The 16,012-nt window shown below is 41.1% G+C and overlaps 1 protein-coding gene across 1 annotated transcript; it reads left to right on the forward strand.

The window, feature by feature from the left end:
- The first annotated feature begins 977 nt into the window (after positions 1-977).
- On the forward strand, positions 978-11,799 carry cd99l2 (CD99 molecule-like 2). Its single transcript, XM_041964939.1, has 10 exons — positions 978-1,059; positions 2,862-2,921; positions 3,054-3,107; positions 3,405-3,533; positions 6,471-6,551; positions 7,769-7,837; positions 7,971-8,024; positions 8,132-8,251; positions 8,858-8,923; positions 11,702-11,799. The coding sequence occupies exons 1-10, from the start codon at positions 999-1,001 to the stop codon at positions 11,761-11,763; spliced, it is 756 nt and encodes a 251-aa protein (XP_041820873.1). The 5' UTR covers positions 978-998; the 3' UTR covers positions 11,764-11,799.
- Positions 11,800-16,012: the final 4,213 nt, after the last annotated feature.

Raw genomic sequence — 16,012 nt, forward strand, 5'->3', positions numbered from 1 at the left:
TTAACACTGTTAATAACAGTAAAAATAAAAGTGGCTAGATACATTTATTCCAGTATTGTACCTCAGTACATACACAGTTATTTGTGTATGCACTGTGGTATTTGTACTTGCACCCAGTAGTGGAAGGACTCAAAGCCTTTTCTTAAGGAAAAGTACCAATATCTCTAAAACTACTCCATTACAAGTACAAGTATTATCAGCTCCATATCATCAGCAGAGTAAGTAGTGGTTGTGCAGTAAAATGTCTTCTGTGACTCATATATTATTATATATGACATTGATACACTGTTAATTCATCAATGCGCATTTTAGTGTTGTAGCTTCTCCAACTGGAGTTAATTTTAAGAACATTATATACTTCATAAAAAGTTCTGACTCACAAATCTCTGTTATTGTCTTTAACTTCTTTAACTTTATGAATTGCAAAGTTTTAGCATCTTTAAACGACACCATGGAGAGATGAAATCTGCAGGTAAAACAGCCAGCCGACACAGAGCCCGGTGTGGACTGGAGACGACTTTTAGGTAACAGCAACATTAACATCGCATTATCTTGAACCAAGAGACACTGATGTTTCCTCTGTTGTGTGTATGACAGTACATGAAAAACACACACTCTTGTGAAACATGATGACCACTGAGTGGAGGAATCCTTCACTGCAGGACATGATTGAAACCTCATGCTATTATGTGCGTCGTGCTTTAAACAAAGTGTTTCTGGTCTTTTTGTGTTGCTGGCATTTTTCACTTCTTTTGTTTGCAAAACCAAACTGCTGCAAAGCTTCCTTTTTGTGTAGGGTGTTTTATTTTGAAAGGTGTGGCAGGAAATGGCACCGTGTGGGCGTGTCACAGAATGTCATAGTGAACGCCTTAACTGCGGCTGCGGGGCGGACGAAGCTGAACGGCAGTCTCCGGACAGACGCATCAGCGACGGGCTCGTCATTTAGCCGCCATCGACGCGTTTTCTGCGGAGTGTTTGAGTGTGTGGACCCTGGAGGAATGGCGAACCGCTCCCTGAGCTCTCTCTGCCTGCTGCTGGCGCTGCTGCTGCCGCTGGAAGGTGAGGCTTTGTCCGCTCACCTCAGCAGATCCACATGTTCTGCCTTTTGTGCCGCACTTTGATTCAAGGCCGAATAACGGTCCGCCGGCATGGCTGCAGACGTTAAAGAAGCAGCGAGCAGAGATCCACTTATTCCAAATCCAGTCAGAATAACCATCTTATCAGTGGGTCAGTGCAGATATACGTGTTGTGTGTTTGATAACTGAAGCTTGATTCAGTTATGTTGGCTCCCTTTGCTTTTGGTCCAGACATTAGTGATGCTGATGTTAACCAGCTGTAATGGATTCAGAAATACATCATCACACAGATGATTCTAAAGAGTGTCTCTCAGTCTGCCCAGTAATTTTAGATATGATGTTTAAAGATGTAATTTAATGTGGCACCACCCTCAGTAACCTCAGTTTGTCTTGATTACGGCTGCACATGCCATGCTGAAAATGATGTCACTCTCAGTGATGATGATTATGAAAAGTTAGTCACTTATAGATGAATGATTTAAAAGCAAATGATTTCATTCTGTATTACTGTAGCACTGTCCTCCGGCCCCCATCTCCACCTTACATTACCACCATCCAGACAGCCGGGTGCAGAGGCATCCCCCTGACAGTGTGTTCTATTAGGAGCATATTTCTTTCTGTCACAGATCTGTATGATAACCAATGGATTTAAGGCATGGACCAACTGAGAAGCTGCAGAGTGTGAAAAAAAAAATTTATCCAGCCAGTGATGTGCAATCCAAAATCTTCCACTGTAAAACTGAGCCATCCTTCTCAAGGATGTATAATTTACATATATATATAGTTGTTTTTATTCTGTATGCTTTTTATTCTTGCTGTCTGTAACAACCAAAGTTCCCCGGCCTGGGATCAATAAAATTTTTGTCTTATCTTATCTGTAAAAGGTTAGAGCTCCCCTAGTGCCCCCATTTTTGATTTGGATTCCCCTCTGGTAAATAAAACATGATAAAGTGCCCTCTATGGTGGCCCATTGTGCAGGACAGGGTGCCCTTCCAGTGGAGAAAATATGATGCAGTGCACTACTTGATGCCCTTAAAATTGATCAAACACGATGCCCTATGCTCTGGAGGAACAGTGTAAAATCTGCCCTTGCATGGATCGGAATCCAAAACAGGAAGGCTTGACTGGAGTTACAAGATAAGGCTTTATTGATCCCCAGAGGAAATAATGTTACAGCAGAACAAGAAATAGACCAGATACGAAAACTAGATACAGAGGACAGAGCTGAGTGAAGGATCAGTACAAAATCATAATACTCAGTATTAGTAGAACAATTTGGATGTTAAAGCCTCGTCCTTTACTATAGCTGCATGATGAAATGTGGATATTGTCTCTCTCTCACTCACTCACACATGTGTGCACACACACATACACACACACACACACACACACACACACACAGATACACTCTGTGCTTGTTTGTGAGTGGCAGCCAATAAGGTTGGCCACAGCTTGTATGTCTCTGCTTTTGTGTCCTTTCTGGTAACCGAACTCTGTTCTGCAATCCAGACAACAAATAGAGGGGATTAGTGCACTGTGCGCCCAGTTTGGCAACAGGTCGGAGGTTTTGTATCTGTGTGACACAGTAACACTGGCCGGGCCTGGAAAACTGAGGGCTAAAATGACCACACCTCTACAACATGTAGGAAGTTCAGATCAAAGAGATCACTTTCAGCTTTAGGACAATCATGCAGCATGTGTTGGACCATTTTGGGTTTTCTGTGTCAGGTTCACTGTAATGTGTCTGCTTCCTCTGTCTGTCCCCTTGTCCTCTCTGGTGTGCAGTCCTGTCTCAGGATGATTTGAACCTGGCCGATGCTCTGCCTGACGATGACAGTAAACCAAGTAAGTACAACAGAACAGCAGTCACCTGTTTAAATGTCAGTGTGTGTAGTGTGTATGTTCTTGGAGTTGCCTCCCACCATCAGCTTACATTAGATGATATCATATATCATTGATCTTTCACTTCCACAACAGCAGTCCCTTCATCAAAGCCAGCAGCACCAGCAGGAGGAGCAGGAGCAGGAGGGGGTGAGAACCACAGCCATTCTTTCATTCAATATTCTAGAGTGATTGTAGAATATAATATAATATCATTATCCAGGAACAATGACAGGATCATTTTTAGTGCCAACCAATGGGCATCAGTAATGAAGACCAAAATCTTGTTTTAAGGACCAAAATGTTTTTTTTAAGGATCAACTGAGTTTGGATTTGATGCTCTGTATCATCAACCCCAACTATGACGGGTTTTAGACCAATCATATTCATGCAATTATCCTAACTGAGGTCAGTGGATCTATATACAGTGTTCAATGTTCTCTGCAGACCTTGACCTGGAGGATTTCTTTAAATTCGATGGCACCACCACCACCACCACCACCAAAGCCCCACCCAAGGTTGTGCCTAAAGCACCCACAGGCACGAAGGCCCCAGTAAAGCCCAAACCCAAGCCAGGTGAGAGAGTCTACCTCCGTCTGTCCGTCCGTCTTTTCAGCCAGATTTCCCTGTGAGGCGTGGACCTCGGCTGCAGAGAGCCCCAGGTCTTTATTAGAAGCAGGTTTATACTTTATTTCTAATTTATCCTGCTGTATGTTTTAGAAACCTGTTTTCTGATCTTCTGTTTTAATTTGCTGTTAGTCCAAAGTCAACTGTTTGTGTCAAATGTTTCTTGGCAGTCAAATACAGTCACTATAATTACTATTCCACAGCACCAATTCCATCAGTAGATAGATAGATAGATAGATAGATAGATAGATAGATAGATAGATAAATAGATAGATAGATAGATAGATAGATAGATAGATAGATAGATAGATAGATAGATAGAACCAACTAACAATATAAGAAGAAATAGTGAGATAAAATATAGAACTAAGGTATACAAGATAGACATCTGACAGTTTAGTACAACAACAGGGTCCTGTTGCTGAATACTCACTACTCTGCTGAGAACACTTTCTATTTTGTGTTGAATGCAAACTGGCAAATATTAGAGTTAAAATAAGATGATGAACACAGTAAATATATTTGCTCAAACATTTTAGCATTTAGCAGTGTCATTACGCTCCAAGTACAGCCTCACAGCGCTGCTGCATGGCTGTGGGCTTTTATACAGCCTGTGTAGTGGAAGCTGCGCTAATTAATTCCAATCAGTTCCACCCTTTTTGGTCAGGTGTTAGGCTACTGTCCTGACACTCAACACTGGCTGCACAGATGGTTAACATCTGTCACAGGCCTGAAACTCTTGTTGTTATGTTAATGATATATTTTGCCATTCCATGTCCTCTACTTTCAACACTATTAAGGTTCAAGCCCCCGACAGGGCAGAACCCTGTTGTGCTGTGTTTCGGTTTATTTAGGTTTCCAAGCATGATGGGGCTGGGTGCCGCACACATGTAGCAGCGCGGAACAACAGGAAGTGATGCATACCAAGTTTTCCACTAATCAGCCACTGTAGACACCACAAACTGTAAGATAGTTCATAATTCACAACCGGCTACATGGATTTATGTGAGATTTGCTTTGCACAATCTAGGGTCATGACTCAGTCGATGTATAGAATTTGGTAATGATTGATTAAAAAATGCATGGCTTATTATCAGCCTATTATCTTAATAAATCTATATTTCACATTTTAAATTTAAAAAACTTGAATGGCCCACAGAGAACTGAAGTTTCTTCAGCACATCCACTGAATTATGCATCATTAATCGACATTCTCTAGATAGTAGTTATTAAATGTTTTCAGCAATGAGTCTGCAGTGAGATTCAATGTCTTGCTGTGATTTGTACTGACTGTACAAGGTTTTTTTAATTAATCTACTTTTATTTTTAAGTTTTCTGACACGTCCCCTCGCCTACGGTTTGAGGGCTTGAAGTGACAAGGCTTCTCCAATAACAGTATTTTTATGGTGGCCTGCAGGTTCGGCTTGCCTTTCCTCCACAGGCTGTGTGTGACTTGCACGAGGGTTCTGGACCCCAATAATACAAATACATACACACCAAGCTTTATTTAGATCTGAATGAAACATGAGCGAGATTGGTAAAAAAAAACTTGGCTGCCATCAACCAAAAGAGCTTGCAAAGGGCGATGCTCAGCAGGAAGCTGGCCATAACTCACGATTTGACTAGTCTATTGATAAATATCTGCAGGCAATGATAGGGAACGGGTCTCCCAAAATATCTTAAACCTGACCTAAAGGCGGCACTACAGATATCAAAAAGATGGTCTTCAAAATCAGAATTTCTGAAGTGTCATATTGATTGGTCATCATATATTTCCTCATCCCCTTTGAGCAATCCTGATTACACTCACTGGAGCCATCCTGTGCTATCTCCAGAACATACGCACTGAGCTTAGTTCAAATCTGATGAAGAAGGACAAATGGCATACCTTGAGTGCACGATTATCAAAATGCTGCAGGCTGTGTGCTGATGAAACAGTGTGAAAAAGTGTGATTGGTCTCATTCCTTGTTTAAACCAAATTCAAATAGCTGAAGTCACTTTGCTTGACTTTGTGAAGCCTGAATAATTCCTTCATTTCCTACTTGGTTTTTAACGTTAAATATGTGCTGGGAGTGTCGCGTTTCATTGGCAGTAGCTTAACAGTGACTAAAAAAAGAGAGTAGATATCTACATGAATTAGCAATAAAGAGAATATCTATATGTAACACATCACATTTTGAGTCCTTATTACCTGTTGCCGCAGAATGTCAGAAAGACTAGAGAGTTTAAAATAAAAGAAGCAGAGGATTCTTTTCTTCCTCAAAGATATTTACAGATGGAGCACACTTCCTGTGGCCGATGTGTGCAGGACACTACATTCATCATGATACTGACACTGTTACAGTTACTGCTGCTGGGATCAGGCAAGGACACAGCTCGACTTTATCATGTTAGCAGAATCTTTTCGCCAAGATGAAGGTTTTCCACAGACCTAAGTTGAGATTTGATGATCATGAATCACCACAGCAAAAAACATCATGCACAAGTAATCAATAAATGATTACTGAATTTTTCTTCTTAATAATTCACTTTGTATGGTATGTTAGCTAGTTTGCATGTGACAGTGTTAACATTACTTTATCATTTTAAATGATTATTTATTAAATTAAGTATACAGTATACAGGCCACGGATGTCCTCACAGTCCAGTTCAAATGTAGTAGCTAAAGACAAATCTACATAATGAGCAAACATTTCACAGCATTCACAGTCACATTGACCTCTCTTAGATTAGTCAGGTACCAAAGCATGTAAGTTACTTTGCTTTGTGTTTTATTTCGTTTTTTCAGTTGCTGTTTCCCTCTCAGTTTACAACAATGTGTTTTAAACTCCTATGTTTGCTTTATTTTGCAATGACATTGATCACTGACCTCTTGACCTCTACAGCTGCCGATGACTTTGACCTGGCTGATGCCTTGGACCCCAACAATGACATTGGTGGCAAGGATAAGAGCAAGGGGCAGGGAGGTGGGTGGGAGTGTCTCCCGTAGGATTAGTGTTTGTAGCTACTAGTTTGGTATCACCTTAAAATAATCACTGAAAAGACATTTATTCAGTCAAGTGACCTAAGAAGGATTTCATGTGCAATTAAAGCCACTGTGTGTAGAATATGAAAATTTGGTAGCATCAAAAAAGACACAAACGATGGTTTAATGGTTTAGCCATATACAACTCCTACACATAGGGGCTTTAATGAAGAGTTAGTCATTATCTGTGATTTATCTGTGCAGTACAGTACAGTTGTTTGATGCTGGTGCCAGAGTTTTGGTACCAGATTACAAGGAACCCTCTCCAGTATGAACTAAATGCAGCCTAAACCTTACCACTCATCTACACTGGGTTTTTCCTTCATTTGCCTTCTTATATACGACCTCTGCCCCCAAGTTCTCCAACTCTCCCACATACACTACGGTGCATCCGCTCCAAATACAGTTTGTTCTCTGCAGAAAATGATTCAAAGGTTTTCATTTTGTTCTGAAGTCATCTCTCCTAATCGTTACAAAAATTGTATTAAAATGTTTTTTAACATTTGAATTGATTTGTTTCCCAGTTAAGTCTCATCAGGACACCTAGAGCTAGCCTGACATATCGGCCAATATCAGTTGATTGCAGATATATTGGTATTAGTGATTGTAACACTGCAGTACATAAATGGCAAACTTACTTTGATATTTACTCTGTAATATGTTGTTCTTTGTTTGTAAAAAAAAACAAAACAAAAAACAAAACAAAAAATCTAAATCTATTCATTATTGGATTTTTAAATTCCAAAATATCAATATCAGCATCTGCTGTCCACTATCGGCTGGTGATTTTGAAGTGAGACAACACATCCAACAGAAATGAAAAGTCACCAGTTTAAGTCAGACTTTTCTCATGGAGGTCCAGGTGGATGATAAAGGTGATAAAGGTCCAATTCTGACCTGCACTGAAAACACAGCAGAGCAACAAAAAAAAAACTGACAGATTGTTTGTGCTGAGCATTGATGGAGTATAGGTACATGAGACCAGCTTCTCCACATGCACAAAATGACTTTAACAACTCCTTTAATGACAAATGAAGCTCTGGACAAATTCATAGCTTTGAGTTTTCTGTACCTTTAAGCAGCTTCCTTCATACTTTATCATTTAGTGCCTTCATTCTTCATCCACAGTGCGTTGATTATCTCTTCCTCCCCTTTCAGGTGGGTTTTCTGACAGCGATCTGTTTGATGTTAGTAAAGATGATACCTACAAGCCTGACAAAGGCAAAGGTAACGTCTGCACCACAGACAATCCATTTATAACTCACTGGCTAAATAATATTTAATCAGTATCTTTATAGAATGCATGTATCAGTTCAATCCGATGTGAATGATGATGAGCTGTCATTCTGTGTTTCCACAGGTTCACGTCCCAGTGGTGACAGCGATCAGATAAACCAGTATGACGACAACAATGGTGGGTTCCTCTGTCTGTAGGGGTTGATCACGAGTGGCTGCCTGAGCTTACTTTTAAATACCTGTGTGTGTGTGTGTGTGTGTGTGTGTGTGTGTGTGTGTCTGCAGAGACAACAACAGAGGTGGGCACCATTGCAGGGATTGCCAGTGCAGTTGCCATGGCGCTGGTGGGTGCAATCAGCAGCTACATCTCCTACCAGAAGAAGAAGCTGTGCTTCAGTATACAACGTGAGGCTTTTACATTACACTCGTGTGTCCCCCTGGATGCTGGCGTTGCTAACAGTAACCCATTACTGGTTAACTAGTCCCTAAGTGGAGAACAAACCAGAGCCAAAAGGAGAGTGACTTCAGCAGATGCACACAAACACAACTCATATCAAATCATTGCTAGTGATGCTCTGAGTCTGCTGAACGTGTACATATTTGCTAAGGGTTAGTATTATTCTTGTAGTTAAAGGTGAAAGGGAAATGTCGGACTGTAGTCAACCTACAATATAAAGTTGCTGCAGCAGATGGGGCCAGTTAGCAAATTCATTTAAAATAACAAAACACATTTTACTCCCCACAACTGAAAATGAGATTATTAGTGTATTTCCAGTGTTTCATTCTTCTTTTAGACCTCTCTGGGTGACAGAATTTTACAACAAACTAACTAATCCAATGATATCTCCAATACATGTGCACAGTCAAATGTCATCTAAGCTTGTCTTTCTTTGTCACCTCTGATCAACTGACTCCTGACAGAGAAGTGCACCATCAACATTTCACATAGCAGTAGTAGCTCAGTGTTTGTGCTTGTTGATGCTTATTAAATGTGTTGTTGCTTTGTGACAGAGAGCCTGAACACTGACATGGTGAAGGCAGAGAACCCTGAGGCTGTGGTGGCTACAGAACCACAAGGTAAACTGTGAACTCTCTGCTGCTCTCTACTCACATCTACTATCATCTCCTCTCCATGTTCATCTGTTACTATAGAAGGCCAAATGCAAAACAGCACATTATTCTGGAAAATACAGCAATTTTTTTGTCACTTGGTATGTCCAGTGATAGGAGTGACAGGAGTTTTGGATGCCAGATATCAGATCATGATGATCATTGAGAGAAAACCATCAAACAGAAAAGTCTTTGGGTGTGTGTCTGAAATGCAGATTAGAGGAATGCAGTTAACAGAGCTGCTATTAGGGTCAACATATAGACAGCCAAGTTCAAAGAGAGGCCTGGCTGATGAGCCTGGGCTCCTTCCCAGGGCGTCAAATGCTGATGCTTTGTCACACCCCTCTGCGTATGAGACGCACCAGCCTATGGTTGAATGTGCTACGAAAGTGATGAGGATGTAAAATAATGACCTGTCAAAAATGACTTAATTATTTAGAAGCGATTATAATTGCGCGTCATATGACAGCTGGCGAACGGAAGCGAGTTGGTCCGCAAATCAAGTCAAATCAAACCACAAGCTCACCATCAGCAGGGCAGGCGAAGCTCTACGTCTGAAACGTGTCCTGCTCAAGCCTGAAAACGTTAATATGCTTGTTTTATTGGTGAAAAACCGAGAATAGGCTTAAAGAATAGTCTAATGTTGCACTAAGTAGGACACACACATTCACACACACACACACACACACACACACACACACACTCACACACACACACACACACTCACTCACTCACTCACACACATATACTGTATATGTTATATAATATGTATATAATATGTATATATTTGTTATTCATTGTTATTTTGATATGATTTGATAAAGCTCTTGGATGCTATAGGCTGTGCCTTTAATTGAACGTATTTGTACTGGATTGTGGCCATAGACAATTCGTTGTTAGTTTTATTCTGTTTGAGAGGCCTGAGAATGAATGTCATGTGCTGGCTACCTGCTGTATTTGCACTAAAGTTTTATATTTGTTGTTAATGTTGTTAACATTTGCTATTCCACATCTAATGACGTTCAGGGAATAATTCTGGAAGATGTAACACATTTTTGTACTGTGTGGAAATAAAAAGAATTATAGTAATAGACTTTATTAGCACATTTCATACAAGAAATGCTGCTCAAAATGCTTTACAACTAAGAAATGACATGCACTGAGTGCTTCACATAGAAATAGACATATAGTGAACGTCAAAACATGTTTAAAACGTTGATGCAACAGAAAATGGAAAATGAGAGTTGAAGTGCACTGTCGCCACCTTGTGGCAGGACATGGTGTAGCAGTAGCTCCGTCAAAGTCCTTCAATGTGGGAGCTGGCGATGCCATTTCCTGCAGGGACATTTAGGGAGGGTTTTAACAATGTGGACCCCTCCACAACCCTAGTAGAGTGGTGAGTCACACACGCAGCCTTCACACAGGGGGGTGTTGAGAGAAACCAAAGTGAATGATATTTTCCGACACCAAACCAAGAACCTTTAGTGCCTAAACTAAACCAAACTGAGACAGTTTCACAACATTAACCACATGTTAGAAAGGCTCTCTGACAGGAAGACTTTGAGCGACGCTGGGATGAGAAGCTGTTGGATGGCTGGAGCAGTTTGCTCTGGGTGTGTAATATTGCCATTGGTGGTTTAAATTGGGGTTATTTGAAGGCCTGGTGCATCTCATATGGAGGCTGAAGACGCTGGGGGCGTGACAAAGTGTCATTGGAAAAGAGAAGCTTTGAATGTAAAAATTGCAGGACATATCCTCATCCTTATTAGAAGGAATATACTCATTGTGTAGCTGTTCCTCCTGTGGATGTACTCAAGTCCAACTCTTTGTGCAGACATATCAGTTTTGCAAATCACTTCCTGTGTTCTCCTTTGTGAAAAAAGTCATAAACCAAAGGAACAAATGTATATTTTCAATTTTTTTGGTTTCAGGATGGCACCCGTTAGGTTTTTCACTTCAAATCAGGTTAGGTTTTTCTGCATAGATGGACATCTTATTTGACACAGCCAGTCAAATCATGCCTAAAGCAGTAATGTGAGCATTGTATGACAGGTACAGCAGACAGGCACACTGAGCCAGACAACAGCCTGCTACACAACTCAAAAGCCACAGAGTCTGAACAACCTGCTGTAGCCCTCCTGCTGAAGTCTGCTTCTTATCTAACTGACAAACATGAACACAGGTCTCGTCCTGCACATTCACCGAGAAAAAAATACACTGCTGACGTCAGTTTGCAGGCAGGATGGCTAATGAAATGCTCAGCAGCAGCATATTAAGCAGCATGTTGACACATCTGCAAATGTCACTTGGGTCCGGTTACTCTTCAACACCACGAACAGCATGCTGTCTGCCCGTGACATCTAGGCTTCAGCTCAGGTTAGTTTACTTTCTCTCGTTCTGCCAGCTGCTGTCCATCAAACACAGACACCTGCACGCCCCCCAGCCAAAAAATGATCATCTCTGTTATCTAAGAGCCCTGTTTAAGCATATGTACCGAGTGTTTACTGGAATGGAACCTGGAGCTACAGTACGTAACTAACATTACAGCTACGGCCAGTGGAGATAGTCCAACACTTGGCCAACCAATGGTGTAACTTCGTCACTGTTGCACCATTGGCTGGTCAGGTGTCAGGACAGACTCTCCTGTCACTGTCATGTTGTCATGTCTGTTGTCATTTGTCACAGCTGATAGAGATACACTGTGTATAAACCACCATCTTTTTTTGTGTGTGTGTGTCTCTGCAGTTCAACAGACCCTCCTGGAGCCACCCAATGCTGAACCCCCCACCGAAGAGAATGCTGTGTAACACACACACACACACACACACACACAACCCCCCCAAACACATACACACACACACACACTGTCTTAAACACCCCCCACCTAACACCCCCCTCACACACACACACACACACACACAAACAGCCATGCTACAGGAGTGTGTAGCATGTCTGTTTGATCCAGCAGCTTTGTGCTGCAGACGTTGGGATTTGCAGTCCTTCTGTCCTGAATGTGAACACGGTTTTCTTTTTCCACTGCTGTAAACATGGCCGACAGCGTATCAAACCTTGCCAAATGTATGCGTGTATTGTAATTTATTGTTTACTGTTTGAACACCACTAACTGTGTTGGTTTACAGTCGTCCAGCCTGCAGCATGTAGCCTGTGATTTCTCTGCAGTGAGCTGGAGCTTTGGTCGTAGCACTTTGCTGAGCTCCAGACACACAGTGAAGTTGGAATACAGTAATCCCTCGCTATATCGCGCTTCACTTATCGCGGCTTCGCTGCTTCGCGGATTTTTTTTACAGTGTTTTTTTTTTTACAGCGCTTTTTTTTTTTACAGTGCATTGTGCTCTGAATCCTATTTGGCTCAGTGGCTTCACTGTTTAGAAGTGAAAAGTTGATATTTTTATGACAGTTTTCGTTTCTGCACATTCTGCCAAATTTGTTTGCAATTTTTCTCCTTGACAAAACCCACAATGTCGAAGAAGCGTTCTGCGCCGACAAAGGGGCCTCCAGACGCACCGAAGAGGCCGAGGAAGATGCTCACTATTACAGAAAAAGTTAAACTTTTGGACATGCTGAAGGACGGTAAAAGCTATGCGGCTGTCGGGCGTCATTACGGAATAAATGAATCTTCGGTTCGTTACATAAAGAAGGAGGAAAATAAAATCAGGGCGACAGCAGCAATAAACTTTAACACGGATGCAAAAAGAGCTGTGACAGTCCGCAACAACGCCGTCGTAATAATAGTAAAAATGAAGATATATCTACTTCGCGGATTTCACTCATCGCGGGTTATTTTTGGAACGTAACCCCCGCGATAAACGAGGGATTACTGTACTGGAAAAATATACAAAAAGCAGTTAATCGTATTATATGCTGGAGAAAGAAACTCCTGGGCATCTATGGGTGTGTGTCAAACTGCTTTCAGTTCACCGGGGGTCAGTCAGTGTTGAGTGAACTGGGTTTCAGTCAGAGACTTGCAGCACGATTCTAAAGCAGAGCCCGACAATGGAAAAGATGCTCATTGCTCTATTCAGAGAAATGGGGCGATTTTAGAGAGCTGAACTTCAAGTGAACAAGGAAGCACTGTGAAACATGGCCAGTGTTTCTTCTCTCTTTTTTTAGGGGAGTGAAAGCCTCATTGTATCTCATTTCCTGACTTTAAATGGAATGCAGCAATTCCCTTCCCCCTTTTGGCATGTAGTAAATCATAGTTGTTACTTTTTTTCCACAATGATGGAAATCAAATCTAAATTAGAACGACACTTTACAGAATCCATGACCTGGAGGTCTGTCTTTGCTCTCCACAGGTGTGTAGAGAGTGAGTGAGGAAGAATTAACAATGCTCCCCAAGTTTCTCTTTAAAGCCTTGTAGCAACTGATCATGTAATCACTTGAAGACTTATGTGAAAATGCATAGATGTCAGATGATGTAATCATTCATTATCACAGTAAGCAGTTCATCTTACTTCATACAGGAGGTAACATGTTGCTGCTGAAATTACATGATGCTAAAATGATTTCTCTTACTCCTACAAGATGTGACATTTTTATTTAATTTATTACATTTTCAGTTTACTGTGCCATCATTATGAGGGCATATCAGTGATTATTACTGGGATTTGTTCTGTTAATAATCAGGAGTCACTGTATTGACCTTTAATGGACAAAGTCTGCTAGTAGCCGAGGTACATACTCATCGAACTGGAGTTGCTGCAGGTAACTACTGTTTGCATCATGTGACAGTTACATCATTAGTTGCTACATGCTGCTCCCTCCACGCCCTCCCCATGTCGTCTATCTTAATGTACAAAGTTGCCTTATTCAGATTTGGATCTTTTTGCAATGCAGAAAAATAAGGCTAAACATTTGTGTCTACTTACAACCTGTGACTTTTTATAGTGTAAATAGCCTAATGTTTAAAAGAAATATTCCGCTTTTTCAACTAGCCTTTAATTACAATGCCTAATGAAGGAAGCCTAGAGAAGAATGATTTTCCAAAGTGTGATTGGTGAAATAATTGTAATGAGAACAGGTGTCAGTGAACCATCCGTCAGCTTCTTTGTGAAAGACTGAATGGTTGATAGAAGATTAGTCCAAGAAGAAAAACTAATTAAGTCAAAATGAAAAGTTAGATTGAAGCTTAGCCCTGCTTACAGTTCAGGAAACAATGCACCAATAATGAAATGTCAAATTGAACTCACCAGACTTGATGCCAGCTTAACTGGTTCCACTGCAGTTAGGTCTTATAAATGCAACGAGCGTACTCTTTCTCTGAATTTGAAGGGGCTCTTTGTCAGTGGTAAGCTATTTGAAAAAGGAGCAACCTCAGCACAAAAAAACAGCTCGTCACCCCCGTCTCCTAGAAATTCCATTTATATACAGCTAATTAGCATTCATGAAAACGTTGTGCTGACAAATGTGATGTGTGCCTGGATTCAGCTCAGAGTCAGAGTTTGATTGGGTGAATGAGTCACAGGGAGGTGGTTGGGGTGGATGGCGGGCGTAGAAAGTGCAGGACTGTGACACCAGAATCCAGGTTCACACCCACACTGTGGTCAGGTTTAGGCAACACAAGCACTTTGGTTTAGGTTGAGGAAGGTTGTGATTTTTCTGTATTAAAACAGACCATAATATTTTCCTAACATTAACCCAGTGCTGTCAGTGAGCAGACGCACTGCGAGGTTGCCAGATTTGGCAGAAATCAAATGAAATATGTTGTAAGTAAACTTGCATTCACTATGACCATTTTTGCAAGCTGCCAGGTACATTTCCTCATTTTATTAAGACAAAACGTAATTCGGCCAACATTATTTTTCCTTCAAAACGTATTTGCTGTTGCTAATTAGTTGCACGTAAAAGTAATTATTATGACAGACAGCTCGGTGCTGTGTCAGGCAGAACATGTGTGAATTGTGACTTCTGTTGAAGATACATTTGCTACATTGTTTGTGCTCTGTTTTATTGTGTTACCATGGAGGTGCCAACACGAGTTGATCTTTCGCCCACGGTGGCCATTTTGAATTTACATCATTGTGAGAAATTCTTCCAGCATATGCCAAACAGATTTTAGATACAGTAATCCCTCGCTATATCGCGCTTCACTTATCGCGGCTTCGCTGCTTCGCGGATTTTTTTTTACAGTGTTTTTTTTTTTACAGCGCTTTTTTTTTACAGTGCATTGTGCTCTGAATCCTATTTGGCTCAGTGGCTTCACTGTTTAGAAGTGAAAAGTTGATATTTTTATGACAGTTTTCGTTTCTGCACATTCTGCCAAATTTGTTTGCAATTTTTCTCCTTGACAAAACCCACAATGTCGAAGAAGCGTTCTGCGCCGACAAAGGGGCCTCCAGACGCACCGAAGAGGCCGAGGAAGATGCTCACTATTACAGAAAAAGTTAAACTTTTGGACATGCTGAAGGACGGTAAAAGCTATTCGGCTGTCGGGCGTCATTACGGAATAAATGAATCTTCGGTTCGTTACATAAAGAAGGAGGAAAATAAAATCAGGGCGACAGCAGCAATAAACTTTAACACGGATGCAAAAAGAGCTGTGACAGTCCGCAACAACGCCGTCGTAATAATAGTAAAAATGAAGATATATCTACTTCGCGGATTTCACTCATCGCGGGTTATTTTTGGAACGTAACCCCCGCGATAAACGAGGGATTACTGTACTGTAGATCAGGCAGCTATTGGTCCCCAAGCATAAACCGATAAAGACGAAGACAACAAGTTAAAGGAACCCTGTGGAGAAACAGTAACATCTAGTTTCTCTTATCAAAGTGCAACGTGCGTAAGTTTAACATGTTAAATGCTGCCACCAACTGTCCATCAGTGGAATAGCATGAAACACTTAGCTTAGCTTAATTTAACACTTAGGAACATGTCGCACAAGACCTGCATGCACGAGATGCTAATAAATGGGGACACATTCTTAGCAACGTAGCACTACACAGTCAAAAACTCCACAGGGTCCCCTTAACTGATTATCCTCGTTATTATCTTACCAGATAAGATTCTTCTTATTTCTGAAAGATTTCTGGGGGA

Source organism: Chelmon rostratus, chromosome 23 (assembly GCF_017976325.1).
Source record: "Chelmon rostratus isolate fCheRos1 chromosome 23, fCheRos1.pri, whole genome shotgun sequence".
NCBI classification, from domain to species: Eukaryota; Metazoa; Chordata; class Actinopteri; order Chaetodontiformes; family Chaetodontidae; genus Chelmon; species Chelmon rostratus.

Bases quoted from the DNA above. Each gene is read 5' to 3' on its own strand.
- cd99l2 (XM_041964939.1), top strand. From the start codon at position 999: ATGGCGAACCGCTCCCTGAGCTCTCTCTGCCTGCTGCTGGCGCTGCTG. The intron at 2,922-3,053 runs GTAAGTACAACA...CTTCCACAACAG, and splicing joins TGACGATGACAGTAAACCAA to CAGTCCCTTCATCAAAGCCA. The intron at 8,924-11,701 runs GTAAACTGTGAA...GTGTCTCTGCAG, and splicing joins GGTGGCTACAGAACCACAAG to TTCAACAGACCCTCCTGGAG.